This window comes from Aegilops tauschii, chromosome 7 (assembly GCF_002575655.3).
Source record: "Aegilops tauschii subsp. strangulata cultivar AL8/78 chromosome 7, Aet v6.0, whole genome shotgun sequence".
NCBI lineage: Eukaryota > Viridiplantae > Streptophyta > Magnoliopsida > Poales > Poaceae > Aegilops > Aegilops tauschii.
The window spans coordinates 181,668,127-181,694,195 of NC_053041.3; the positions used below are offsets into that span (position 1 = coordinate 181,668,127).

The 26,069-nt window shown below is 44.4% G+C and overlaps 2 protein-coding genes across 4 annotated transcripts; one reads left to right on the forward strand and one right to left on the reverse strand.

Moving 5' to 3' along the window:
- The first annotated feature begins 3,691 nt into the window (after positions 1–3,691).
- Positions 3,692–8,075, forward strand: LOC109758591 (amino acid transporter AVT6A). Its single transcript, XM_020317456.4, has 5 exons — positions 3,692–4,609; positions 5,988–6,140; positions 6,283–6,486; positions 6,762–7,227; positions 7,550–8,075. The coding sequence occupies exons 1-5, from the start codon at positions 4,189–4,191 to the stop codon at positions 7,689–7,691; spliced, it is 1,386 nt and encodes a 461-aa protein (XP_020173045.1). The 5' UTR covers positions 3,692–4,188; the 3' UTR covers positions 7,692–8,075.
- Positions 8,076–16,119: 8,044 nt separating this feature from the next.
- LOC109758595 (uncharacterized) lies at positions 16,120–24,566 on the reverse strand. Of its 3 annotated transcripts, none has more exons than XM_073505806.1 (11): positions 24,125–24,566; positions 23,944–24,013; positions 23,369–23,459; positions 19,165–19,341; positions 18,873–19,067; positions 18,421–18,786; positions 18,215–18,328; positions 17,648–17,799; positions 17,455–17,565; positions 17,287–17,355; positions 16,120–16,527 (listed from the first exon to the last, which is right to left on the reverse strand). In XM_073505806.1, the coding sequence occupies exons 7-11, from the start codon at positions 18,219–18,221 to the stop codon at positions 16,405–16,407; spliced, it is 462 nt and encodes a 153-aa protein (XP_073361907.1). In that variant the 5' UTR covers positions 18,222–18,328; positions 18,421–18,786; positions 18,873–19,067; positions 19,165–19,341; positions 23,369–23,459; positions 23,944–24,013; positions 24,125–24,566; the 3' UTR covers positions 16,120–16,404. The 3 variants fall into 3 exon arrangements, with proteins under 3 accessions (XP_073361907.1, XP_073361906.1, XP_073361908.1); XM_073505805.1 differs by lacking the exon at positions 23,944–24,013 and having other exon boundaries at positions 17,648–17,986; positions 18,421–18,578; positions 18,682–18,786; positions 23,365–23,459; positions 24,125–24,383; XM_073505807.1 differs by lacking the exons at positions 18,421–18,786; positions 18,873–19,067; positions 19,165–19,341; ... (1 more) ...; positions 23,944–24,013; positions 24,125–24,566 and having other exon boundaries at positions 18,215–18,339.
- Between the last annotated feature and the right edge of the window lie 1,503 nt (positions 24,567–26,069).

Below are 26,069 nucleotides of genomic sequence, written 5' to 3' on the forward strand. Positions count from 1 at the left end.
GGTATAAGTATACACCAGTTAAATTAATTCACAGCAGAAGTTATTGCCAAAATTGAACCCGGGCATAGCTTAGCAACATAACTGCAATTGGTTGCATCTTTAGAAATTGCGATTCTGGTAGTGTTTCTCTTTTTGGCTCTTATACTTCTTTTAATAACTTGATAGCTATAACATCTTCGCCATTTCGTATGTAGGCGTGCATCAACAACCTGTATTAACAGTCCGTAGAAAGTTAAGAACATTCAGCCTTTTGTTAGGTGTGCAAGGTCACTTGTGACCAACTTATCGATTGGGTTCAGCGGCAACATCTTAACCCTCACCTAACAATTTCATGTTTTTTATAGGAGAACAATATTACCATGCCGACAAAGAGAAAGAATGGAGCTACTCTTTGGCTCATACATTATCAACTACAAGATCAACTGTTTTCCTTTTGGTCGTGATGTTGTCTATTTGGTGGACCCTGGAAATACCAGAGATTGCTATGTTTAGAACCACTATGAATTTGCTTATATCACCTGCTTACAAATGGTGCACTTATCTTAGGGTGTATAAGTGGTTATTTCCTCCTATGTTTTTTGAGAAATCCAAATGTTGGATCAAAAGTTTCTATATTTCCTTTTATCTATTTGTTGACTTTATACCTTTGTAACCAGTGGACCTGTGGAATCACTACCGGCTACCTAAAATTGTACAAGGTGGGTGCGGTAGGCGCACTTATTATTTTGCTTTGCTTTTGTTGTAAAGTTCTGAACCTGTGCACCCTTGACTTTCATGTATGCTTTGAGCTATTTTAATTCTGGTATATATGTTTATCGGATTGTTGCTTGCTGATGTTCTAATTTGAGTGTGCTACAACATCTTTGACCCGGATCACTATACCTTTTTCATTAAGTCCCCATCATAATTGACCAGCATTGTGTTTTATATGAAATGCACTAATGACTATATCACTTGGTTGGATATAAATGCACCCGGCAAGGGTGAGGTAAGGCACACTTCCCATGATGAGAGACTTTGGTTATGAAAGACTCAGGCTCAATGAGGCATTTGACGTGATAAACAAACTTGACAAGGGTTACTTGTATGGTGCGACATACATTGAGCTCTTTCTGAGATCAGTTTCATAACGTGATAGCACATATGGCTTTCCTCCTACCCATCAACTCATGTCATGGATAAAACAACAAACGAGATCCTTATGAATATTGAATCGGTGGCGTATAATCTTAGGGACATAAGCAATCATATGGAGAAGAGGTTGCATAGCATAAAAAGACAGTCTTAGGCACATGAGAATGAGGTGTTTGCACTAGTTGCTTTCTCCACACAAAGTCCATGTCGTTGATCATCGAAGCGACATCTATGAAGTTGATCATCATCAAAGCACCACCTATAAGTTGATCATCATTGAAGCGCCACCCGCCAGCAACAAAATATGGCGTCAGAACCTGGATTACTACTGACTTAGCATTACCCGCTTGATCAAAAGTTGGGACCGGCAACCTCGCGCCAAGGCGTGATCCCGATCTAGTGGACATGGCCCAACGAGTTTGTTCCGGCACATGGACCATGGAAGCGACGACTCGAGGAAACATACAAATGTGAGGTGTATTCTACGAGTACTCGAAGATGTGTAGACAACACAAGGAGTAACGAGGAATCAACAACAAAGGACAAATGCTGACACTAGTTTCCATCGAATAAGTTAGCTTAGTTGGGGCCATGTGTGATGGAGAGTGGATCACTTCATCCTGGGGTAGTCATAGGCTTGGTAGTAATTTGCAGAAATAAGTAATTTTATACTACGTCATTCATGGATTTACTTTTTTTTCATAATATCTTTGTCTTTATCTTTACCTAATAATAAAGCGGCTATCGTTTCTTACCACCATAATTTGTTCGTTTTTCGTCCGTCGTCGCTCCACTTCGTCCATATTATTTTTCTATATCCGATGTGGTACTAATCTATCCAAATATACCTGCCGGCTATATTATCCAAAAAAAAATCCAGCAAAACCCGGCCGAGCAACGAACGCTCACGTGCATTTGCTTAGAAACAGACTGGGCCTTTTTTCTGGGCCGCAACGACCGTTCAGAAGCAGCAGCAACGAACAGAGCATTGATACTTCAATGTAAAATAATCCCGCATCGCTCCTGCAAACTGATTGGAACCAGTTTATCTACCTTGGCAAGCGGCCGGATTTCAGGCTGGGTTGCATGAACGGTTATAAATAGAATTGAGGCTACTGTCCTTGGGTATATTGATTGAAGCATTTAAATCAAAGGGAATGATGGATGAACATCAGAAGGAAAGAAAGAAGATGGTACGCTGGCGCGCTGCCAAATTAAAGGAAAGAAGATGGGTTTCATGGGGGACGGTTTACGTGTACGCTGACAAATTAAAGGAAAGAAGATAGATATTTCATGAGGGAGACGGGTTTACTTACGTGTGCCCTTTGAAAATTACAATACAAAAAAGGATTTGTGGGCTGTGCGTGCAGATTCACATGCAGCTTCATCGTCGTGCACACTTGTAGTGTATGGCACGTCCTCCATGGTCCGCACGACGGAGACAGCATATCACGGCGATGGCGGCTTGCGGGGGTGGAGTGGGTACGTGGTACTTTGGTGGGCTTGTATAAATTATGGCAGTTTGATTTTCTCATTGTGCAACCACAGATGCTCAATTTGCACGCTTAAGCATTTTCTAAGTTATACACAACAATGACAGCATGCTACAATCAAACAATGCATGCACCCTTGGTCACCAGATTTCTGCTAACAAATTGCACGCAAAGACCAAAGAGGAGCATGCGGGCCAGTAGGGATTTAGTACTAAACAAAATCTCCTAGATTTGCTCTCAACCGCCCCTATTAATTAGCCCTATTAGCTAACCCTGCGCATGGAGTGCGTAGAGCACCCATGCAACATGCATGCATGGATGTTTCTACGTATTCTAGGCAATATTCTTATATGCGGTTTGATAATGCAAATATTACATTATTTCAAAAAAATAATTTCAACAAAGTGATAAATTTTATTTCTATGAAGTGATAATATTTAAATGAGGTTACAGTATTAGTATTTCAGTGATTATTTTAAAACAAAACCCAAACCAGTTCTAGAAATATAGAAAATTGGTCAATGAAGATTTACTACTCATTTATAGAATTGTGAAGGGAGGTGCAAATAGTTTAAATTAATTGTTATTTTATTTTATACCCGTTGCAACGCACGAGCACTTTTGCTAATATGCTTACAAGAACCAACAAAAACATAAAATGTGCGAACCGAGCGTAACCACTCATATGGTTAGCTTGTCGTTATCATTGTCAGAGCTATCGCCTGATGAGAGGAGAAGATGGTATGAAAGAGAAGGAAGCACAAATTGTCAAATTTGAAGTAAATCAAGTGAACGAAAATCTGCTACCCAAAGAACAGAGGCTGTTTGAATTCCTCGAAACTGTCATGACTCTGCGTACATTAGATATTTGCCAAAATCTCAAATTAACTCAAGACGCTGGTCCCTAATAGAAATGAAAATTTGAACGCGTTTCTTTCTTTCTTTCCACTAAGCGATTCATCACAAGCTGTAAAAACAGGTGATTCTTCCCATTTTTACAGAAAATATAAGGAAACTATTTATGAAAAATCCTATAATAACAAACTCAAAAATCAGTCTCAACCGTAGACCGAGAAGGCATTTTTCTCCGGTTTCTGATGCAGCCTGGCAATTGTGCTCTGCTCTGCTTGCCCGCGCCCCACCTGACCTGACAACCTCTGCTGTCGTTATCTCTCAACACACAAGGAGGCGAGTGGGCTCAAGAAGCTTTCTCCACAGCATCGCTCTGGCCATTTCCTCCGTTAACTAATCTGTTCCGCTTCTGTCGCTTCGACGCCACGGAAGAGAATCCCCGCCGCCAATCCGGTAGCTGAGGAATCTTCGGTCCTCCCCACCGAATCTGGTGGCGGACCTGATCTCAGCTCGAAGATCTGCAGTAGCGCTCTCCGTATCTCCCGGCGCCGCGCGTTGAAATTCATGGTTGTTCTTCGAGCTCCGGCTCTTGAAGCATTCTGATTTGGAATTCGCTTCTTCCTGGAGTCATAAGAATCAGCTATTCCGCAAAGATTGCGCTTTTTCTCTTCTGTTGGATTCTTCCATTAGAGCGGCGGCCTCTCCGGAGATGACGACCGGGGCCGTCACGGAGAGCTTCCCGGAGAGCAGCGAGCCGCTGCTCCCGACGAAGCGGCGATGGGAGGGGGAGGACGGCGGCGGCGACGAGGCCGCCTTCCACGAGTTCAACGGCGCCTCCTTCGCCGGCGCGGTGTTCAACCTGTCCACCACCATCGTCGGCGCCGGCATCATGGCGCTGCCGGCGACCATGAAGGTGCTCGGCCTCGTCCCCGGGCTGGTCATGATCGTGCTCGCCGCCTTCCTCACCGACGCCTCCGTCGAGCTGCTCATGCGGTTCAGCCGCGTCGTCGGCGCGCCGTCCTACGGCGCCGTCATGGGGGACGCCTTCGGGTGGTGGGGAAGGAGGCTGCTCCAGGTCTGCGTCGTGGTCAACAACGTCGGGGTCATGATCGTGTACATGATTATTATAGGTAAAATAAAATCATCTCAGCCATGCTGTCGCGATGTTATTTATTCAGTATGTTGTTCATTTGTTGCTTATGTACAGGCTGAATCTTCTCGCGGTTTTGGAATCTTATTTGTGCTTAGTACTCCATAGGGTAGCTAATACACCACTATTAGGCAGAAACCATCAGTATAGCTTCTTAGTAGTACCATTTTGGGCAGTAACTAGTACAGTGCCACTTTAAGAACAGCTACTACTGCTATTACACCACTATTGGTTGCTCCGTTGCTGCATGTAGAGTAGCTTATGAGTTCTGATGTACAGTACTAACTTCTTTTTTGACTCTGCTGCGTATTTTTATTGATTTTCAAAAAATAGGGTACAGGCGAAATGGTTCAGGAAAAAGAAAAAAAGAGAGCTATACATAGGGTAAAGATCCTCCCTGGGGCAAAAGCTATACAAAAGAGCCGAGCCAACTCCCAAAATTGGCATAGTTCTTCCTGGTAGCTCTGAAAGAGAGCCATCCAAGCTCTGTTTTGAACTTCTTTCTGCAAGCATATAAGCTGGGTGGGATGCCTTTGAAAATCCAGGATACTAGAATGATTATTTCCAACGAAAATGGTATTCCCAGGGCCAGTTTCAGGGAGTTTATGTCTGCCTGAATCCCTTGTTGCAGAGACATCCAGTTGGTGCAAATATATGACCAACATGTCCTTGCAAAAGGACAATGAAAGATTAAGTTGTCTCTTGTCTCCATTGCAATGTAGAAATTCTTTCTATGAAGAAGAGTTCGAGTGTTAAGCCTGTTGTCCACCAGCAGCCAAAAGAAAATTTTGTGCTTCAACTGACAGCAGGTATGCCAGAGCCACTTAATGACAGGCAGAACCAAGTGTTCCCCCATTCCCCCATTAGGAGCTTATAGGTTTTAGAGACCTGGAAGTTCGGAGCCACAGAGGGGTATTGCCAAATGTCATCACCTGTTGAAAGTTGCACCTCAGCAGCCAGGAGAACCAAATCCACTAACACTCAAGCTCTTCTGATAGAGGTAGGTGGAAATACTCTGATAAATCCTCTAACTCCAGAGTTGATGAAGAGAAATGTTGATGTACTAACTGCAATGCAGTGTTAGAGTGATTGACGAATAAATTCTCCTTTTCTGTCAACTCTATTTGTTTCTCCGGTGATGCTTGGTCAGTACACCTGCATTCTTGTTGCTGCATAATTTTTAACTCCACCTTCACTATATACACCTCCCAACAAAAATGCAAAGTGGAAGCACTGAATATATATCTGTTACTTTTTGCATTTTCGGTTAAATGACAACTTTTGTAAAGGTCTCGGTTCTTGGTGCTTGAATTGTGGGGATTGGTTCTAATATACAACCAACTACTCTTTATCTCTAGGTGATGTGCTTTCTGGAACGTCCTCTGGTGGTGAGCACCACTATGGTGTATTAGAAGGATGGTTTGGTACACACTGGTGGAATGGGCGTTTCTTTGTTCTCCTGGTTACTACTCTCGGTGTATTTACTCCACTAGCGTGTTTCAAGCGTGTTGGTAAGTGATGTGCTTGAGGAAGCTGGTTATTACTGTTCTTTTCTTTTGGCAAAAAGAGAAACCTTTGGCTAGTTTTGCATTCTGCTACTATGTTTTGTTCATCACTATCTGATAATATATTTGTTTTGTTTATTTGTTGCAGATTCACTGAGCTATACATCCGCCATATCTGTTGCTTTGGCAGTTGTATTCGTTGTTATTACAGCAGGAATTGCTATTGTGAAACTGATACGCGGACAAATTCCAATGCCTAAATTGTTCCCTGCAGTTCCTGATTTGGCATCTGTATGGGAACTTTTCACAGCAGTACCAGTTCTTGTCACTGCTTATGTTTGCCATTATAATGGTACGAGATAGTCCTTGTCCTGATTGTAAAAAAAATAAAAATCATGAAGAAAGTTATTAGAAAGATAGGAAATAAGACCTGTAAAGTTGCATGCCCTGCAAAATTTCATTAATCATGTTCATCTCATTGTTAATGGTATAAAAATAAACTTGCATGATTAGCCAAAATGATTATATATTGGTTTAAGCAATATAGTTTTTGAAATCTGTAGCTAATGTCCCAGAGAGGTAGCTTGCTTCTCAGTTATCTAAGGGCATCCTATTGATATTTTGCAGTTCACCCAATTCATAATGAGCTCAAGGAGTCCTCCCAGATCAAGCCAATAGTGCACACATCACTGGCTCTATGCTCAACTGTCTATATCACAACAAGTTTCTTTGGATACCTTCTGTTTGGTGAATCTACACTCGCTGATGTGCTCGCTAATTTTGATTCAAATCTCGGCATTCCATATAGTTCAGTTCTTAGTGATGCTGTCAGAGTCAGCTATGCTATCCACCTTATGCTCGTGTTCCCCATGATATTCCATGCACTGCGGCTTAATTTGGATGGACTTCTCTTTTCCTCTGCAAGGCCCTTATCTTCTGATAACAGAAGGTTTGGTGTAATGACAGCAGTGCTCCTCCTTGTGATTTTCATATCCGCAAACTTCATTCCTAGCATCTGGGATGCCTTCCAGTTTACCGGGGCTACTGCTGCTGTTTGTATAGCCTTCATTTTCCCAGCTGCAATCACTTTAAGGTAAGTTGATACTTTCAAGTTTTTAATTATACATCCTCCCATCTTCGTAAAATAAATAATAGATTGTGTGTCTTCATTTCTGCCTCTAGTATGTCAGTATGTCACACTACCAGTGCCAAACCAAATTAAAATAAGGTGGAAAGAATCCTGCTCTAACGCTGTCCATGGTGACTTTGAAATGCGTTTGTGGATTATGGCTGTATTATGTGTCCATTAAATTATCTATGGGCACTAGACCTAATCCAATTGAGAGGGCAGGTTTAGTTCTTTAACACAGTCCTTTGTTTTGGTGATCTAATTCATTTGGCTTTCGATATATCAGGGATCCGCACAGCATAGTGAAAAAGTGGGACAAGATTCTGGCCATCTTCATGATTGTTCTTGCAGTCACTTCGAACGTAGTAGCAGTGTACAGTGATGCATATTCGATATTCCATAAGAAAAGTGCCTCCTCCAATGCCTGAGCTGCATAACCTATTAGGGGAGTCAAGGACGAAGAGTGAATTCATATGAATGGTGGTTTGTACATTACTTAGTCAATAAGAACACCATTGAAGAGAGTATTCATGGATCGGCTTTGCGATTTATTTTGTAGACTACCCTCGACTCAATTGTGTTGAGTCGGATGCTTGTATCTATGCGATGGATGTACAAAATTCGGCCAAGGCTCTTTTGTGCAATGTACATTACAAAATTCGGCCAAGGCTCTATGCGATGGATGTTAAAATGTGAGATTACAGTTATTACGGTGACATGTAAACGGTTGTTTTTGCTGTTGCAAGGACATTGTATTGGTTATGAGATACTTTTGGAATAATGAATTCTATATGCAGTGTGTTTATTGCTTACGGTATGTATGTAAAGGCTATTCTTTGGCAAGTTAGGTCTTCAGAAATTGGCAACATAAAATACAAAACTAAGGTTGACCGATGTTAATCCATTTTGTTATAGATCCTTTTATTGTTTTATGATTAGATCCTGCTTGCAAGACTTTGCTTTTAGAGGGAAATAACTATCAAATTTAATATACTCCTTCCGAACCATATTATTTGTCGCGCACTTGGTACAACTTTAGTAGTACAAAGTTGTACTAAGTGTGCGACAATTAGTACATCATTTCTGTAGCAAATATTAGCTTTGCGTGGAGATATTTGCTTTCAGAGGAGAATAACAGGAAACACCTACGGTATCATGATAAACCCATCAGAAGAAGAACACATACTATTTTATAAATTTATGCTTGTAGCACTAGTGTTTTAGCCCCGTGTAAAATTTGGAGGGAGACTTGTGCGAGATCTCACATAAGGTGAGATCAATGAGAACGAGTTTTGGAAAAAAAAACTACATGTTCAAACATTCTCAAAATTTTTATAGATACACATCAATATTTGATGTACAACCTCAAAAAATTTCAGCTCCGAATTCGACTTACATTAATAGAAACAAAAAAAATGTATGTGAATAGTGTCAAAGTACTACTATTCATGTTTGAATTTGTCTTTTTTTAAATCTTTAAATGTACATCGAGTTTTGAGCTGATTTTTCCGAAGTCGTAGACATACTCCACATGGATGTTATCAAATAATTTCGGATTTTTTTGAAATTTATAAATATGAATTTTGGGGGTTGATCTCACGATCTCACCTAATGTAAAATCCCATACAAGTCTCCCTTGTAAAATGTGTTCGGGGCAATTTTTAAAATGAACAGTGCCTCAAATGTTTTTTTAGGGGAAGTGTCTCAAATGTTTCTTAAAATTTATATTAAACCAACAGAACATTAGATGCAACCAGATATAGGATAACCCGCATACACGAAAACAACCCTAAATAAAAGGGGAGGCTGCGACTACTTGCCTCAAGTTTTTTTGGCCGAGGACTTGGTTGAACTGGTCATCATTGCATAACCGTAGCTCACGCGGACAACAGACAACATCGAGAAATCAACCATTGAAGTACCTACAATGGCACATAGAGGAACAAACTTTTTGAATCACCGGAATAGTAAGCCATCTCATACGGCGGAGACTGGCAATCGGGTGAAGCATATCGGCGATGGAATCACCATGATCTAGGCAGATAATGACGCTAATATTGCCTGACCAAGCCAACGACCTTGATCGTAAAGCCTCAAAGGAAGAGGTGGTCGAAGAAGACGATGTTATCGCCTCCTATATGTACATGGAAACATACCGACGGACAACACAAATAACCAAATCCATTGTCCATGAAGAACAATGAGGACAAAACTTCGTGCCTCCTCAGCAATGTTGCAACAAATGTTGTTAGCACCCGGAGTAATTAAAACTTCCCCACTTTAGAGACCTCAGGTCTCATTCTGTTTTTCCAAAGGATACATTATATTTCATTAAGCACATAAAAAGTTTGTGTACAAAACAGAGTATACAAGGACACCTCTAGAAACATGTAGAAGGGACACAACTTTCTGGTACAACAACGAAAAGACCCCTTATGGAAAATAAATTGGACCTGGTTCTCTAGGATCTTCCATGTCGGACCTTGTTGTCGCTCACCACCCTCCTAGTCGTCATGCACCAATATACTCCCTCCGTTCCAAAATAAATGACTCAACTTTATTCTAACTTTAGTATAAAGTTAGTACAAACTTGGGTCATCTATTTTGGAACGGAGTGAGTAAAAGGGAGGCGTGGTGCCAACTGGCCGATGGAAGGGTCATCTTTGCATTGACATGCTTTGGATGTATCTCATTCGAACATTTTGGACGTTGATTCTTTTTGGTTTTGGGTGCGTTGTGATGGGGATCCCAGTACACCTTTGGCATCAAAACCCTCACCAACAATCATCGAGACGAGGCTACCACACGCCGGGTCCGACACCAACCAACATCACCCCTGTACCATTCTCTTCGTCGCACTGCAATCGCTCTCAATTACCACTAATAAGAAGAGCAGCAGAGCAGACCATCCCATGCACAGGATCACCATCTAGCTTCCCGTTGGCACAGGAGAAAGCACCACCATAACAAAGTCGAAACCGGAAACAAAATCCCTGGTGATGTCGCAATCTCCATCTCCCCAACCAAGGATGCATGACTCACAACCTCAAAATACCAATTACCAACAAGAAAACCCTAACCACATTGCCCAAAGTGACAGAAATCTACGCTACCGACTCCTCGACTCCGTCCCGGAGGACCTTGTTGAGATGATAGAGCCCCGCTAGATCTAATAATCAGTAAAAACCCACCACCATTGTCATCCGAGTGCAGCCCCATGAATCCCTACCTCAATCTATCTACAAGCCGGAATGAAGCGCACACCTCCGGATGAGGGCATGACGTCGGACGTGCCGCTGGTTTGTCCCGATATTTTACGATGCAATGAAATCTTCCAAGATCCACGATAAAATCTCCCGATTATGTGAACCAGTACATGTAACCTGAAGATGGGGTGACGACGACCAACGGACAATCCCTTGACACACGAGGAACCTCCCGTCGTAGTAGACGTAACCAGCGCGCAACCCGTCGGTGATGACGGACCTCAAGCCAAATGCAACTTTCACGCAGAAAATTCACACAAAATAAATAACGACGACACTTAAAGCAACTCCAACGGGGCGACCCAAACGGACATCGATTTTGTCCGCATTTTGTCCATTTGGGTCGCCCGTCCGCGCGTTCGTGTCCGCTTTTTCATTTGGGTCTGCGAGTGCGCCCAACGATGGCCAGACCCATTTTCGACATGTCCGCCCTGACATTTCCTCGAACACGTAGCAGGCAGGGCAGGGGAGCTCACAGCGCGCAAAGAGGCCGACGGGCGAGGTTGAACCCCACGGCGAGGGCGGCACGGCGAGCGCCAGGAGCATGGCGCGGCAAGCGCGAGGGCGCGGCGGGGCGAGGCGAGGCCGGGCGCGGTCGGGGTCGGGCGCGGCGAGGCCGGGCGTGGCGGGGCCGGCCTGGCGCAGGCGCGGCCGGGCGCGCGACCAGGAGCGGCGGGGCGGCGCGAGGACGGTGGGGGTAGCAACCAACAGCGGTGCAGGGGACGAGGTTGGGCCGGGCACGCGAGCACCGCGAGGCCGTGGTAGCTCGCGCGGTGGAGCAGCCACAACTAGCTAGCTAGCAAGCGGAACATGCAGCAGCCACAACTAGCTAACTAGCATGCGCGACGCGGCCGCCGTCCAGTACGTGTGGGCGTGGCCGTTGGAGACGAGGAAGCCCCTGTCGGCGACGACCATGGAGGGCGCCTTGCCGTTGAGGGCAAACTGCTTGACGTGAGCTTGCCCCTTCTTGCCGAGTGCCGACTCACCCGACCATGGCGCTCGAGCCCACCATCAGGCCGTCCTTGGAGAACGCCATCCCCACCCACCCGGAGTTGTACATCGCCGAGAGCATCACCCGCAGCACGTTGTCCCCGTCCTGCGCGTACTGCACCATCGCGCTCCTCCTCTGCCGCCGCCGCGGCCTCTGCCCGCCTCCGCTCCTCCTCCCGCGGCGCTCCTCCGCCCGCCGCAAAACGCCACCGCGGCCTCCGACCGCCTCCGCTCCTCCTCCCGCCGCAACCGCAGCCACCATCACGGCCTCCGCCACCGGCCCACCGGCTCGCCGCGCCGCCGCGTTCCTCCGCCACCGGCCGGCGGCCCGCTGCGCTCCTCCGCCGCCACGGCCTGCACCACCGGCCGCCCGCCCGCCGCAGCCACCGCGTCCCTCTCGCGCCGCCTGCCGCGATCCTCTGCCGCCGTGGCATGCACCTCGAGTCCTCGTATGGCAGGAAGTGCGGGTCGCTGCCCGGTGGGTCCAGGCCGGACACGAGGGGGGAGGAGCGGACGAGAGGAGCGCCCAGTTTTGTCAGCCGCGGACCCATTTGTGGTCCATTTTTGCGCCCAGTTTGGATCGGGACGGACACAAAACAGACAGCGGACGGACGCTGTGTCCGTTTGGGTCGCCCCGTTGAGTCAACTTTTGTGTCCGGATGACCCAAACGGACAAAATGGGTCGCCCCATTGGAGTTGCTCTTAAAGAAGGCCGCTTAGTAATCAATACACATGTTGTCTAAACTTAGAAAATAACCTGCGTATAACGGCCGTAGCCAGCCCATTTTATAGGCGCACACCCGATCGTTCCTAACCGCAAGAAAATCTGATACGGACTCTCCTATTCAAATTAACAACATATTTTACTAACTAATTATCCGGCCACTTTAATCACATAGCAACTGAATTAGACTTAGAACATGACACGTAACTATACTAGCAGTAGTAGTACCTGGCTAAGAAAGATGGTCGATGCTAGGCGTAAGCCGGCTGATAGCTCATGGTTATCAGCCACCTTGATAACTGTCCGATCGAGCACATCGTAGCGATTCCTTTGGTGTCCTACGGGTCGCACTTCCCCCAATGCACATCTTCCCCTCGCGCAGCCTAGGAACCACCCACAGCACCCACTATCCCGCTCCAAGCATGGCAGCAGCGGCCTCGACGCCGTCTGAGCTGTGATGCAACGGCCGCAGGAGCTACGATGCAGCGGTTATCGATGCCGCCGGAGCTGTGATGCAGCAGTCGTCAACGCCACCGGAGTTGCACTGGAGTGGCCGCGACATTGCCGGAGCTGCTATGCAGCGATGCCGCTGGAGCTGCTATGCAGCAGGCGTCGATGCCGCGGGAGCGGCTATGCAGCAGGCGTCGATGCCGCCGGAGGTGCGATGCAGCGGCGCGACACCGTCGGAGCTGCTATGCAGCGGTCGTCGATACCGCCCGAGCGGCTATGCATCAGGCGTCGATGCCACCGGAGCGGCTATGCAGCAGGCGTCGATGCTGCCGGAGGTACGATGCAGCGGCCGCCGGCATTGTTGGAGCTGCTATGTAGCGGTCGTCGATGCCTCCGGAGCGACTATGCAGCAGGCGTCGATGCCGCCGGAGCGGCTACGCAGCGGCCGTCGACGTCGTTGGAGCAGCGGCTGTCGGAGCTGCGATGCAGTGGTCATCGGTGTCGCCGGAGGTGCGATGCAGCGGCCGCGACGTCGCCAGAACTGCGATGCAGCGGGCGTCAATGCCGGTTGTCGTGGACGAGTTGCATCACAGCAAGAGCAGCCATGACGAGGTTGCATGGCAACAAGAGCAGCGTCGACGAGGTGCATCGCAGCACGGCAGCCGTCGACAAGTTGCTGCATCATAGCATGGCGGCTGTGGGCGAGCGCCACATCCCCTCGCCGGCAGAAACGACGAGCGGCCGCCTCGGCGGCTCCTCCCGCATGTTGTGTGGCCCCCGTTGGGTTGCAGCGGCGGTGGCTCTCGAGGCTTCAGAACCCACTGTTTGCGGCGGGGATGTTGAAAGGATCGAGAAGAGGTGTCTAGAGGGGGGGTGATTAGACCCTCAACAAAGAAAAGTAGCAGTTTTTAAGTTCTTCAAGTTAAGCTGGAGTTTTAGCACAAGTTTAAACATTCACAATACATTTCAAGCAAGCATGGCAAGAGTATATGAGCAGCGGAAAGTAAAACATGCAAGTTGCAAGAAAGTAAAGGGATGGGATTGGAGTGTGCAAACGCAATGGAGACACGGAGATTTTTGGCGTGGTTCCGATAGGTGGTGCTATCGTACATCCACGTTGGTGGAGACTTCAACCCACGAAGGGTAATGATTGCGTGAGTCCACGGAGGGCTCCACCCACGAAGGGTCCATGAAGAAGCAACCTTGTCTATCCCACCATGGTCATCGTCCACAAAGGACTTGCCTCACTAGGGTAGATCTTCACGAAGTAGGCAATCTCCTTGCCCATACAAACTCCTTGGTTCAACTCCACAATCTTGACGGAGGCTCCCAAGTAACACCTAACCAATCTAGGAGACACCACTCTTCAAAAGATAATAGATGGTGTGTTGATGATGAACTCCTTGCTCTTGTGCTTCAAATGATAGTCTCCCCGACACTCAACTCTCTCTCACAGATTTGGATTTGGTGGAAAGATGATTTGAGTGGAAAGCAATTTGGGAAAGGCTAGAGATCAAGATTCTTGTGGTTGGATTGGAATATCTTGGTCTCAACACATGAGTAGGTGGTTCTCTCTCAGAAAATGAATGCTGGAAGTGTAAGCACGTTCTAGTGGCTCTCTCGCGCGCCCCCACCGGAAGCAAGTCACGCTGGCTGCGGTCCGCAGCCGGCCATCATCGACATCTACTGCTTCATCGACGCCCGCTAAAAACCTCTGCACAACTTTTCCAAGTTGCCCGGAGGCTCGGAGGCTACTGTCGGGGGGATGACCCCCGGGTAGGCCCAAGACGGCGAACGACGCTTCAAAAACATCGGGGCCAGCAACGCCCCTCAATCTGGCTCGCACTTGGCCGGGTTGCTCAACCCGGCCGAACTCACCATCCCGGTCGCCCGGCCGGCTCCCGGTCCGGCTGCCCGGCCACCCCCGTCGGCTCACCATCCCGGCTGCCCGGCCGGATCCCCGTCCTGCTGATCCAGACGGCCTGCTACGCGAAGTCAACCGCTGCATCGACACGACACCGACAAGACGGCCATATCGCGACCACTGTTGCTGATAAAGCATACACTATTCACTCGTCATATGCGACATCATGTACAATGCTACTTGTCCCTGGGCACTATTGTGTAAAGTGACCTAGGGGAGGCACTTTCTTGGAGAACAGGTCACTCCCTTGGCCAAGAAGGCATAGACTTGACCAAGGGGGCAAGCCACACTACAAAGTCAGCATCCATCCATCCATGCTCACGCACACACTCATAGGGCCACAAGGCCCATACGGCCACATCCATCCATGCTTCATGGCTACTAGTGCCCAGAGCACTCAAGCACACACTTGTGCTCACACACACATGAAGCTAGCAGCCCCCGACTCTCTTCCGTAATATACAGCTCAAGGAGCGCTTTTTACTGCAATGTATATTCCACATATATTCAGACATGCAGGAGTAGGAGTATTATCTCTCCGGAGAGCTCTGAACCTGGGTAAATCACCGCGTGCTGTTTACCCAATCCCGTCCCTTGATCTCCAGAGCAATCTTGCCCTCACCTCAAGCCACCCCATGGCATCTGTCGTCTCGCAAACCCGCCCGCGAGATAACCACAACACTAGATGAAGTTTTTTTTTGAAAAGGGAAACAAACATGCAAGAGACAAATGCAAGAACACAAAGAAACACTAGAGAACTTCATCTAGAATTGGTTGGTGACAAAGTCACCTATGTTAGAGTATATGGACTGAGGAGTCAAGTGAGATCACTTGATCTTAGGTCATACTCATCGTTTAAGCTCAAGATGGGGTTGCCATTTTTCGTTTAAGCATTTTGATGTATTCGCATCTTGTTGAGCTGCTTTGACCCATGACTTGGGGTAAAGCTTCTCTAAGATGGAATAACATACCTTGGGTGGTGGTGTTGATCTTGATCATGTAGTTGAACTTGTGTGGAATGCTCAAGGTTGATGTAGCTCATCAATGGTTTGGGAGCACTACTTGTAGTTGGAGTTCATCTACCTACACTACTAGAAATCCACATTTTACCTAGAGTCATATACCCTAGGGGAAATAGGAAAAACCATGGGGAAAGACTTCACCTTGGGCTTGCCCTAGGTAAAGAACCCTAGGTATAGTATAGTCGGTAAAGACCCCTTCCCCTAGGGTGTATCTAGCAAGCTCTAGGAAAAATTTCTTTACCTAGAGGCACAAGCCCTAGGGAAAGATTTCCATATGTGTGTTGCAATCCACGTGGATAGGTTGTTTACCTACAGCCAGGCCCTAGGGAAAGATTGTGGGGCCCTTTTGCGCCACATCACCATACTTTCCCTAGAGTTACATACTGTAGGGAAACACATTCCCCATATGCAGACATAATTCAAACGTGTAATTTAAATTTGAATTCATAACCAATAATTCAAATAATTCAAAATGGAGCCATAATTATGAAATGAAAATAACATCAAATAATTAGTGTGTATATATATATAGATACCAATCGTCACATGCATACAGTAGATGCCAAGACATCACCAGCCATCACATGTTTGACCAAAAAATAGGCTTGCTAGCTAGAGTTTGCTACATCTAACTGATTAAGCATCTCATTAGCACGTACATACTGATGTAGGTCAACTAGAGTTTCCTACATTACAGAACATGTACTAGCATGTTAACTATACATGCACCAAAATATTACTCCACGCACTGTACATCCAAGAACATCAAGGAACCAACTGACTGCTCAATAGCGATAGGCTTAGTGCACCGGTTCCAGACTGACTAAAAAATCCCCCAAACATCCCTTCATCGTCTACAGCAGGAACACTTGCAGCAGTAACATGTTCCTGAAAAGAAAGATTCACAAAATCTCAAAAGCTGGAACATGACAATAAGAACTTATTAGAGGAACTACAGGCAACTCTGTGTTCCAATGAAAATTAGTGAGTTACATCAAGTCGACAAAGTCTAAACAGAATTTCCTATTTCCAGTAATTAGAACAAAGGCATGCAAAATCTGGTATAAATTTTGGCAGCATAACAACTATAAACTGGACAATTGGACAAAAAATATATTATGATCCCTCCAACATCCTCACACAGCCCCATTAATCAACATTAATCCCAAATGATCCAGCACCACACAGGCTAGCATCACACATCACATAAGCATGCATATTGTCACAAGTATGTGAATAGGTATCTCCCAACTTATCCATACACACATAAGTAATGCAACTACACACGCTGCATCGTTCTGAATCGGTTCACTGGTTGTTTTGGTACAACTAAATGAGACCAAAGACTATACTGAAGGAAGGATAAACATTTACTACCAACAATAGCCATGTGAAACTATTATTTGCACATAGAAACAACAATATGTACTACTATGTTTGAAGCACCCTATGGTGCATTGCATTCGTATTTTATCCCAATCAAGAAATTATACTACAAACAGCTCTAACATTCTCTTCTGAAAAGGAAAGAAGGCAAACATGCATTGTTCAATATACCCCTCTTACTAAGTTATTTAACCCTGGAAGGTCACAACGAACAGACCATTACTATTTGTATCATTTGAGATCAGTTTGAGAAATACATACATTATTAGAGCTAGGATTTGTTTCTTTTTGAGCACACAAAGCTGGCGATTCTTTGCTATTTTCTAGAATCTGCAAAAGAAGAGCCAGGTTTTAGAAGTAACCCTTATCATGCTTTAAATGTATTAATGTGTGTGTGTGTGTGTTTGCTTAAGATGGATGATTACATACTTGGATGGTAGATCGTTGCGGAGATCCAGGAGGAGAAAGCGAACGAAAAGGAGGTGGAACCGGCGGCGGTGGTATTTCTCCAATAGGCACTCCTTGCTTAGTTGCCAAAGTCTGCAAAAAAAGAAAACTCACATAGTGGTTACTTTCAAATGCTAGCAAATTAATTGATAAACATGGAATGTATAACCAGCACCTGAAGAAACTTTTGTATCTCATTGCAGTGCTCGTACATGCCAACACCCCATGACAAGACATTTTTGGCATAAGCCTCTGCTTTTCGAGTCTTCTCGGACTCCTTTTGACGCACATCTTCAATTTCTTCAGCTCGACGACGCTTCAAGGCTGCTGAAGATGTACCAGTAGCTCTCACCTCAGAAATGACCTCGATGTCATTGACAATGCCATTAAAGAGAGACCATGTACCATGTGGCTTCCCATTAGAGCAATCATAAAGTGCCTTAGAACTAACATCATTTTTCAGGATATCATAGTCCTATCCATTTAACTCTTTAGCCTTTTCTGTGTAAAGTGCCTACTCAAGAAGAAAACAAAGGTACACAAATGTTTAGGAATTTCAAATAATTGTGTAAAGCTCCTATTACACAATTTCACAAGTGGGCAGACAAATTGACATACAAATTGGACAAACAAGTTGACATGCAAAAACACTAAATTCAGACCAGACTTCATAAGGATGTGTTTGGTTTGAGAAAAGTATATATATTGGCATTATTCCATGGTATTGCTAAAAAACACATACCAAACATTTAGTTGCTTCTGGTGTGTTGAGAATTAAAGGTTTGCTCTTGTCCAATCCTCTATGTGTATGCACCCAAGCCTGAATCTGGTTAACATCTTCGCCGGTTTGTTCGGACTGCATTACACTTGATTCAAGACATGTAAGATATCTATAATTCTTCATATGATAAGTGATAATAAAGGAAACTACTAAGTTTAGTTGATAACCATTTTTTGACTTATAGTAGTCATCGAGTTGGAACCACCCTTGTGAGGCTTGAACTTTGAGCTGCAACGATTGGCACAGTATTTCTTTGATTTTGCAATCCACTCTTCACTGCACCACTCATCAACTACAACAATCCAAGCTTCTTTTCCTAACCAACCTTGCCTTTGCACCAAATACTGAGCTCTATCCAAATAGTATTGCCCAGCAAGCTTGTCATTCATGTTAGTGTTCTCAGTTTTTCGAAAATGATCAATTATGGCTTGGATTCTTGAATAGTAAAATATACTTGGCAAAAGTGCCTTGCAACATCTTCGAACATGTTGCTTTGCCTTCTGTGAGTATGCATCTTCATACTTGTACCTTAGCTGCAATGAGAATTGATAGATGGTTTAATATAAATAAGAGAAAATTACCTTGGTCAACAAAAGAGAGCAATTTAAATAGTTAATACCCAAAAGCATCTTCAATTTTGTCTGCAACAGAATGACCATTCGTGTCCTTCACCGCATGATAATGCTCCCACTCCGTTGCAACCACCTTCGCACCATCATAATCCAGAATACCGGGATGGTTACTTTTCAGAAGGCATGTCAATACACTTGATGGTCTTCTGCCCTTTCGAACAACAGGAATGTCCTTCCAATGCCTACAAAGAAGGAAGTTGTAAATACAACAAACAAGTATTAGAAAAGGAAAACATATTGCAGAACAAGAAAGTACTTATACTAAATAATAAGACTTACGTCTTGCCAATAGGTCGAATGATTGGATGATTTTCATTATTTGGAATAGCAGCAGGAAGATCTGAAACTCCTCTTATGTACCCATCATAAGTGCCATCAGCAGCAGTAGTGTTTCGAGCAGCAGGCGCTGGTTTGATCGCTACAGCAAGTTGAGATGCTTTTCTTCCAATTGTCATCCTGTAATGTGTGATTCTTGAAACAAATAAGATAAAGATAGCAAAGAACAGTTTACAACCAACAAGACAATCATGATAAACATAACAATAGCAAATAGATAAGTGTTTCTTGCCAAGTCTTCAACCACCCAAATTACAAACAACGATAATAAACAGAAAATGGGCTAGAAATCATCATCTTCTTCTTCAATTTCCTCAATGATCACTTCATCATAGTCTTCATCCTTGATAACTTGTTCCTGAATCCTTTCACCACCCAAATCATGTCGGTTGCTAATATGTGACAATTCGGTTGGATCAACCACCTCATCTGAACCACATACTGTTAAGTTGTCAAGTTGTGATCCTACTTGTACAATGAAATCATTGGCATCTAAACTATTCTCTTGGAACACATCTGCATTAGTGGGTGTTGCTGTTGTGTAGTCATCATCTGTGGGAGTTTCTAGCCTGCCTAGACGTGGTACTCTGTAAGCAACTTGCCAATCAAGAAGACTTGCAACGGAAGTGCAAGCATATGGAACATAATAGACTAAGCTCACTTGGCTGGCAATAGCAAAACGCTCATTGGCTGGATTGGTTGAAGCAGGTGCTACTTCAACTAAGCCAAATCTGTTCAAATGTCTCACTCCTTTGGTTGGATGAAACCAGTGACAATCAAACATCACAAGACTGAAGTCCTCATCACCATCAAATTTAAGTTCTATAATGTCCTTAATAACACCGTAGTATTCAAGCTCCTCATTGGTTGCATCATCTATTCCAAGAGCAAGAACGCCGGTATTTCTAGATGAAAGGTCCCCTTCTCTGTGGTTTTCATATTTCTCGGATCGAAATCTGAACCCATTAACTTCATACATGTCATATGATTTTACTCTCATGCTACAACCTCGCGAAAGATCGCGTAATTCTTTATTAATAGATGCATCCTTTATGCACTGCAAGAAGAAAATATATGTATATAGAGTTATTAGGCATAGAAAACTGTAGGGCGCTTTATTTGCTAGTATGTATAGGTGCTTTACCAAAGTTTTGAACCAATCCAACAAGTTTGGTTTTCCTGAACCAGCACCATCTCGCCTAAGTTTATCAAGTTCTTTTGTACTTGGTTGTCGAGGACGCCTCCATTGGTCAAGTTCAAATTTTCTACATATTTTGTGTAAACCATCAGCACCATTTTTTTAATTGTACATGATTGTACTAGAAATGCTAATTTAGAGAACTTACTTCACAATATCATCCATTTCAGGCATGTTTAGTAAGATAAAAATCATGGATGTCTTGTACTCTTCATGTGATAAGATCCTAGGTTCCCCTCTACCAATTTTCCATCCCTTGTCTCCAAACAAACTAAGAGTACTTGTGCTGGTAGTGCTAGATTGTGCATAACGTTGGGGGCGATTTCTTGAGGTAGGTACATCATCAGGAAGGTACAAAGAACTAAAGTTTGAAATCTCCTCAACAAGAAATGCCTCAACAATTGAAGCCTCCACACGTGCTTTGTTACTAACTTTTGCTCTAAGCTTTTTTATTAACCTACATTGCCATGTAACAAATTAATGTCCAAATAGGAAATACTACTACCATATGGACAGAATGCATGAAGAACAAAACATACCTTTCATAAGTATACATCCAACGATACTTAACAGGCCCTCCTACTTTTGCTTGATAAGGGAGGTGTATCATTAGATGTTCCATTGAATCAAAGAACCCCGGTGAGAAAATTTTCTCCAATTTACAAATTAGGACAGGAATGTTTTCCTCCAATTTATCCATTTGGTTAGGATCTATTTCTTTTGCGCAAAGCAGCCTAAAGAAATAACTTAGCTCAGCCAAAGCCTCCCACACATCATTATCTACATACCCCCGCAGCATGACAGGCAGCAACCGCTCCATAAATATATGGTAGTCATGACTTTTGAGCCCATATATCTTAAGTTGCTCTAAGTTAACACCTCGCTTCATGTTGGCCACATATCCATCTGGAAATTTGAGCTGAAGAAACCACAACAGGACCTCTCTTATTTGGTTCCTCTTCAAGCAATATGGTGCTCTAGGCTTTTCCCATTTATCATTGGGCTTTTCTTGAAGGTTGAAATCAGTTCTGCTACACAGTATAGCTTGGTCAAGGCGGGCTTTGGCATTGTCTTTTGTCTTGTTAGGAATGTCAAGGACAGTATTGAATATTGCTTCTGCAATTTTTTTCCGGTGTGCATAACATCTATATTATGAGGAAGCAAAAGCTTTGGGAAGTATGGCAATTCCCACAACTTAGGAATGTGTGTCCAATTGTGTGTTACTCCATAACCTTCAAAATTGTTGTCCTTAACTTCATTCATGTAAGCAAAAACTTCATCCCCTGTTAACCTACGTGGAGCAATATCCTTCACTACTGTATCTTTTAAAAAGGCATCACTCTGGGTCCTAAATACATGGTCGGCCCGCAGAAATCGCCTGTGGCTATCAAACCAACTCCATTTGTGCCCATTATCCAGCCAAATTGTTTGTGGATCTGCCCCACACTCGTAACAAGCCAGCCCACCATGGGTAGACCATCCAGCAACCATACCAAAAGCAGGGCGGTCATGGACAGTTGTATGCAAGGTTACCCTCATATTGAAATTCTGCTTAAGGAAACTATCATAAGTTGGTACACCCGCCCATGCCTCTTTCAACTCATCAAATAAAGGCTCCATGTACACATTGAAGTTCTTGCCAGGACTCTTTGGTCCAGGGATCACCATGCTAAGAAAGATATTTTGTGTTTTCATGCAAAGAGCAGGTGGCAGGTTCAAAGGAGCAAGAAACACAGGCCAACAAGAGTATTGTGTTAACCCGAAATTAAAAGGGTTGAAGCCATCAAAGGACTTGACTAGCTTAACGTTGCGTGGATCACTTGCAAACCCATCCACATTGAAATATTTCCATGATTCACTATCAGCTGGGTGCACCATCATTCCTGGATTTTCTCGGTTGCCTTCCATGTGCCATCTCATGTGCTTAGCAAATTCAGGCTGCATGAACAACCTTTGCAATCTTGGTAGAAATGGAAGGTATCGCAGAACCTTACGTGGGATGGGTTTACGCTTCTTATTTGGGCAGTCATTGTTAACTACCTTATATCTTGCTTCACCGCAGAAATCACACTTCAGTTTTCTCTCTCTATCCTTATAGTATATCATGCAATGGTTAACACATGCATCTATTTTCAAGAGTGGCATTTTCAAACCAGCTAAGATACACTTGCACTCATACAAGCTTGATGGCATTTTATTGCCTTGTGGGAGTGTATCTTGCCAAAGTTTCAGTAAACTATTTATGCAGTCCCCTGACAAATTGTATTGTGACTTAATTCCCATCAAGCCTGTAACAGTAGCAAAGCGTGAGGTTTGGGTGAACTCATGGAGTGGGTCTCTAACAGCTGACAACATGGCATAAAAAGCTTTGGCATCTGGTGTTGGCTCCTCGTCTACATTATCAACATGCATTGCATCCCCAAAGTCACACAACATGTCCTCTAAGCAATCAGTGTTGACAGACTCCACTCTATCTACATGAACATGATGCTCCCCATGTGCAGTCCATCTAAAGTAGTTGGGCATGAAACCCCAATGACAAAGATGAGAGGTCATCAATTGTTTTGTTCTCCTACTACCATTGCAACATTTTGAGCAAGGACAAGAAACTCCAAACTTGGCACTACGGACACCCTCAAAAACATGGTTCACAAAAGCATTTGTATTGCGTATCCACTCATCAGAATGCCTTCCATTATCCTTCCACCCACTATACATCCAGCTATGTTGAGCATCCAAAGACATGGTTTGGTTTGTACTTAAATCTGAAATAAAAATGAATTGCTACGATCACGAGTCGCATCCCAACAAAAAATGAATGCATCATACACACTAATATAGAAAACCACTCATCACCAACAAAAAATAACCCCACATTCCCACATCATACAAGTGAACAATGCATTAATCAACATAGTTTTCATGGAAAGAAGAAATCATAATACCTACTTGATTTAGCAATGCCTTTCTTCTCTGTTGCTTTGATGCCACGAGCAGGGAACTTTTCTTCAAGCAAACAACACCCGACACTTGTTAGTTTCTGAAAAAATGTAGAAAACCAATGAAGAATGTTAGAGGACTTCCATTTATTCATAACATAAAACAGAGACTCGGGTGGAAAAGCCCAACAATTGCGGCTACTAGCTTTCATATGGATAACTAAACAACAATGGTAAAACGCACACGCAATTTTGTCTACATAACTACAGCAATCGTAAAATGCAGTAATCTGACCACTGTTAACACGAGCATATATAGTAATCAATGAAGCTATTGTTTTTGTCATTCATGCAATTGCAGTAGCTATGAACAAATTCAACAGATAAACTACATGAAACATTTCCTGTTCACTGTGTTTAGTGTTTGTATTCTGACCACAATTTACATGGTTGAATGGCTCATTCGTGTGTTCGTGCATCTCCATATCAATCAGTTCTTCTATTTCTTATTTTGCTAGAAATTTCTTTTATTCCTATGAACTTCCATACACCTTTTAACCAAGATGTTTAAACTGAAAACCCCACCTGCTGGAGAAGATACTGAACAGCATCCACATGTACTGAATAGTGCACCACCTACTGCTTCCTTCGGATGCTAAAACCAAAACAACAGTTTCAGAATTTTGCTAGAAATACACAAGTACAACTATCTAAGCCCGCAATCAAACATCTTTCTAAACTAGAGGGGAAGAGAGATAGAGACAACCTTTTGGACAGAAGCGGCTGCGTACAACAGAGCAGATCGGGTGCTCGTCCAATCAGCGGGGGCGGCACCGTCTCCACATTCAAAGGGCGACGCGGTCAGCAGAGTTAAGGGCATCGCGGATGCGGTCACCACGGGTGGCACGACGCCGTCACCCCGGCCGGCGTGGCCATTGCCACCACGCCCGTCGCGACTGTCACCGGTGCAGTACAGGGGGAAGAAGGGGCGCGATGGAGGGGGCGGGCCGGGGCGCAGCGGAGCGTGGCGGCGCGGGGCGAAGCAGGTCGCGGCGGCGCGGGGCGGAGCAGGTCGCGGCGGCACGGGGCGGAGCAGGTCGCGGCGGCGCGGGGCGGGCGGGGATAGAAGATTCGTGAGAGAGGGGATTTTTTAGTCTGGCAGCGCAGCGCTTGGGGTTTGGGTGAAGCGTGAAGGAGGGACCTAGCCAAAAAAATTCCTCTACGCGCCCTTTTTCCCTTCGTTTTCTCACTGATCAGTGGGCCCAACTTGTGCAAGGGGAAATAATTGGCGCGCAGTGTCGATAAAGGAGCGCGGGAGGCAATCTACGTGGCCACATCGAGGGCTTCTCTTCGGTCTTTTTTGGCTTCGATGGTATGTACGTGGCACCACCCTAGGGAAAGTTTAGTTTCTAATTTTTTTTTGGCTGGAAAGACATGTTTCCCTAGAGGGTCCTGTTCATTTCTTTTCTATCCCTTGAGTTAGCTAATGAGCTCTAGGTAAAGAGGTTGACTCTAGGTAAAATGTGGATTTCTAGTAGTGCTACATGGGTTAGTCTTGCAAGGAAGAGCACTTGTGTATCCAAAATGACAAGCATGAAATTTGATACCAAAAGAAATTTGATATATATATATATAGAGAGAGAGATTGTCAAAGGATATGTTTGAAAGGGTTCATGCTTCATTGTTTCAACCACCAAATTTGTAGAGACTTGGTGATGTAGAGATTGCTCAAGATATGAGTGAGTTGCAATCTCATGGATTTAGATTCATCCAAGTACCTAGAAGGATTAGATAGCATGCAAGGGTGCAAATATATCCAAGACACATGATCATCATCATAAGAGAAATATCAAGGATTAGTCAAAGGCTCATGCCTTGCATGTATTCACATGGAGTTTCTACTCCAAGTTTGAAGCATCAATCATGTTTCACCTCTTAAACGTCAAAAAACTTTCTCATCAAGCGGTTTGGTGAATATATCCGCCAATTGCTTATCGGTACGAACATGCTTAAGATCAATATCTCCTTTAGCAACATGATCTCGAATGAAATGATGACGAACTTCAATATGCTTAGTTCGAGAATGTTGCATGGGATTATGAGCAATCTTAATAGCACTTTCATTGTCACAAAGCAATGGAACATGTTTCACATAGATCCCATAATCTTTAAGAGTTTGGGTCATCCATAGTAATTGAGCACAACATGAACCGGCGGTAATGTATTCCGCTTCGGCGGTGGATAAGGATACCGAGTTTTGTTTCTTGGAGGACCAAGACACAAGAGATCTACCAAGAAATTGACAAGTACCCGAAGTGGACTTTCAATCAACCTTGTCACCGGTCCGAATCGGAGTAGCCAACAAGATCAAAGGAAGACCTCTTAGGATACCAAATGCCAAAATTTGGTGTATGAATTAAGTATCTCACTATCCTTTTCACAGCCTTAAGATGACATTCTTTGGGGGCCGCTTGATATCGTGCACACATGCACACACTTAGCATAATATCGGGACGGGAGGCACATAGATATAAACAATGAACCAATCATAGAGCGGTAAACCTTTTGCTCAACCGATTTGCCATCCTTAGTCAAGTCAAGATGTCCACTAGTAGGCATGGGAGTTTTCATACCTTTGCTTTCTTGCATGTTGAACTTCTTAAATAAGTCCTTGGTGTACTTTATTCGAGAAACAAAGGTTCCCTCCTTAG

Coding starts and splice junctions, on each gene's coding strand:
- LOC109758591 (XM_020317456.4), top strand. CDS start 4,189: ATGACGACCGGGGCCGTCACGGAGAGCTTCCCGGAGAGCAGCGAGCCG. Junction 4,610..5,987: donor CGTGTACATGATTATTATAG/GTAAAATAAAAT, acceptor CTTTATCTCTAG/GTGATGTGCTTTCTGGAACG. Junction 6,487..6,761: donor TTATGTTTGCCATTATAATG/GTACGAGATAGT, acceptor GATATTTTGCAG/TTCACCCAATTCATAATGAG.
- LOC109758595 (XM_073505805.1), bottom strand. CDS start 24,238: ATGCCCTTAACTCTGCTGACCGCGTCGCCCTTTGAATGTGGAGACGGT. Junction 23,460..24,124: donor CAGCCGCTTCTGTCCAAAAG/GTTGTCTCTATC, acceptor ACATTTTTTCAG/AAACTAACAAGTGTCGGGTG. Junction 19,068..19,164: donor ATTCGACCTATTGGCAAGAC/GTAAGTCTTATT, acceptor CCTTCTTTGTAG/GCATTGGAAGGACATTCCTG.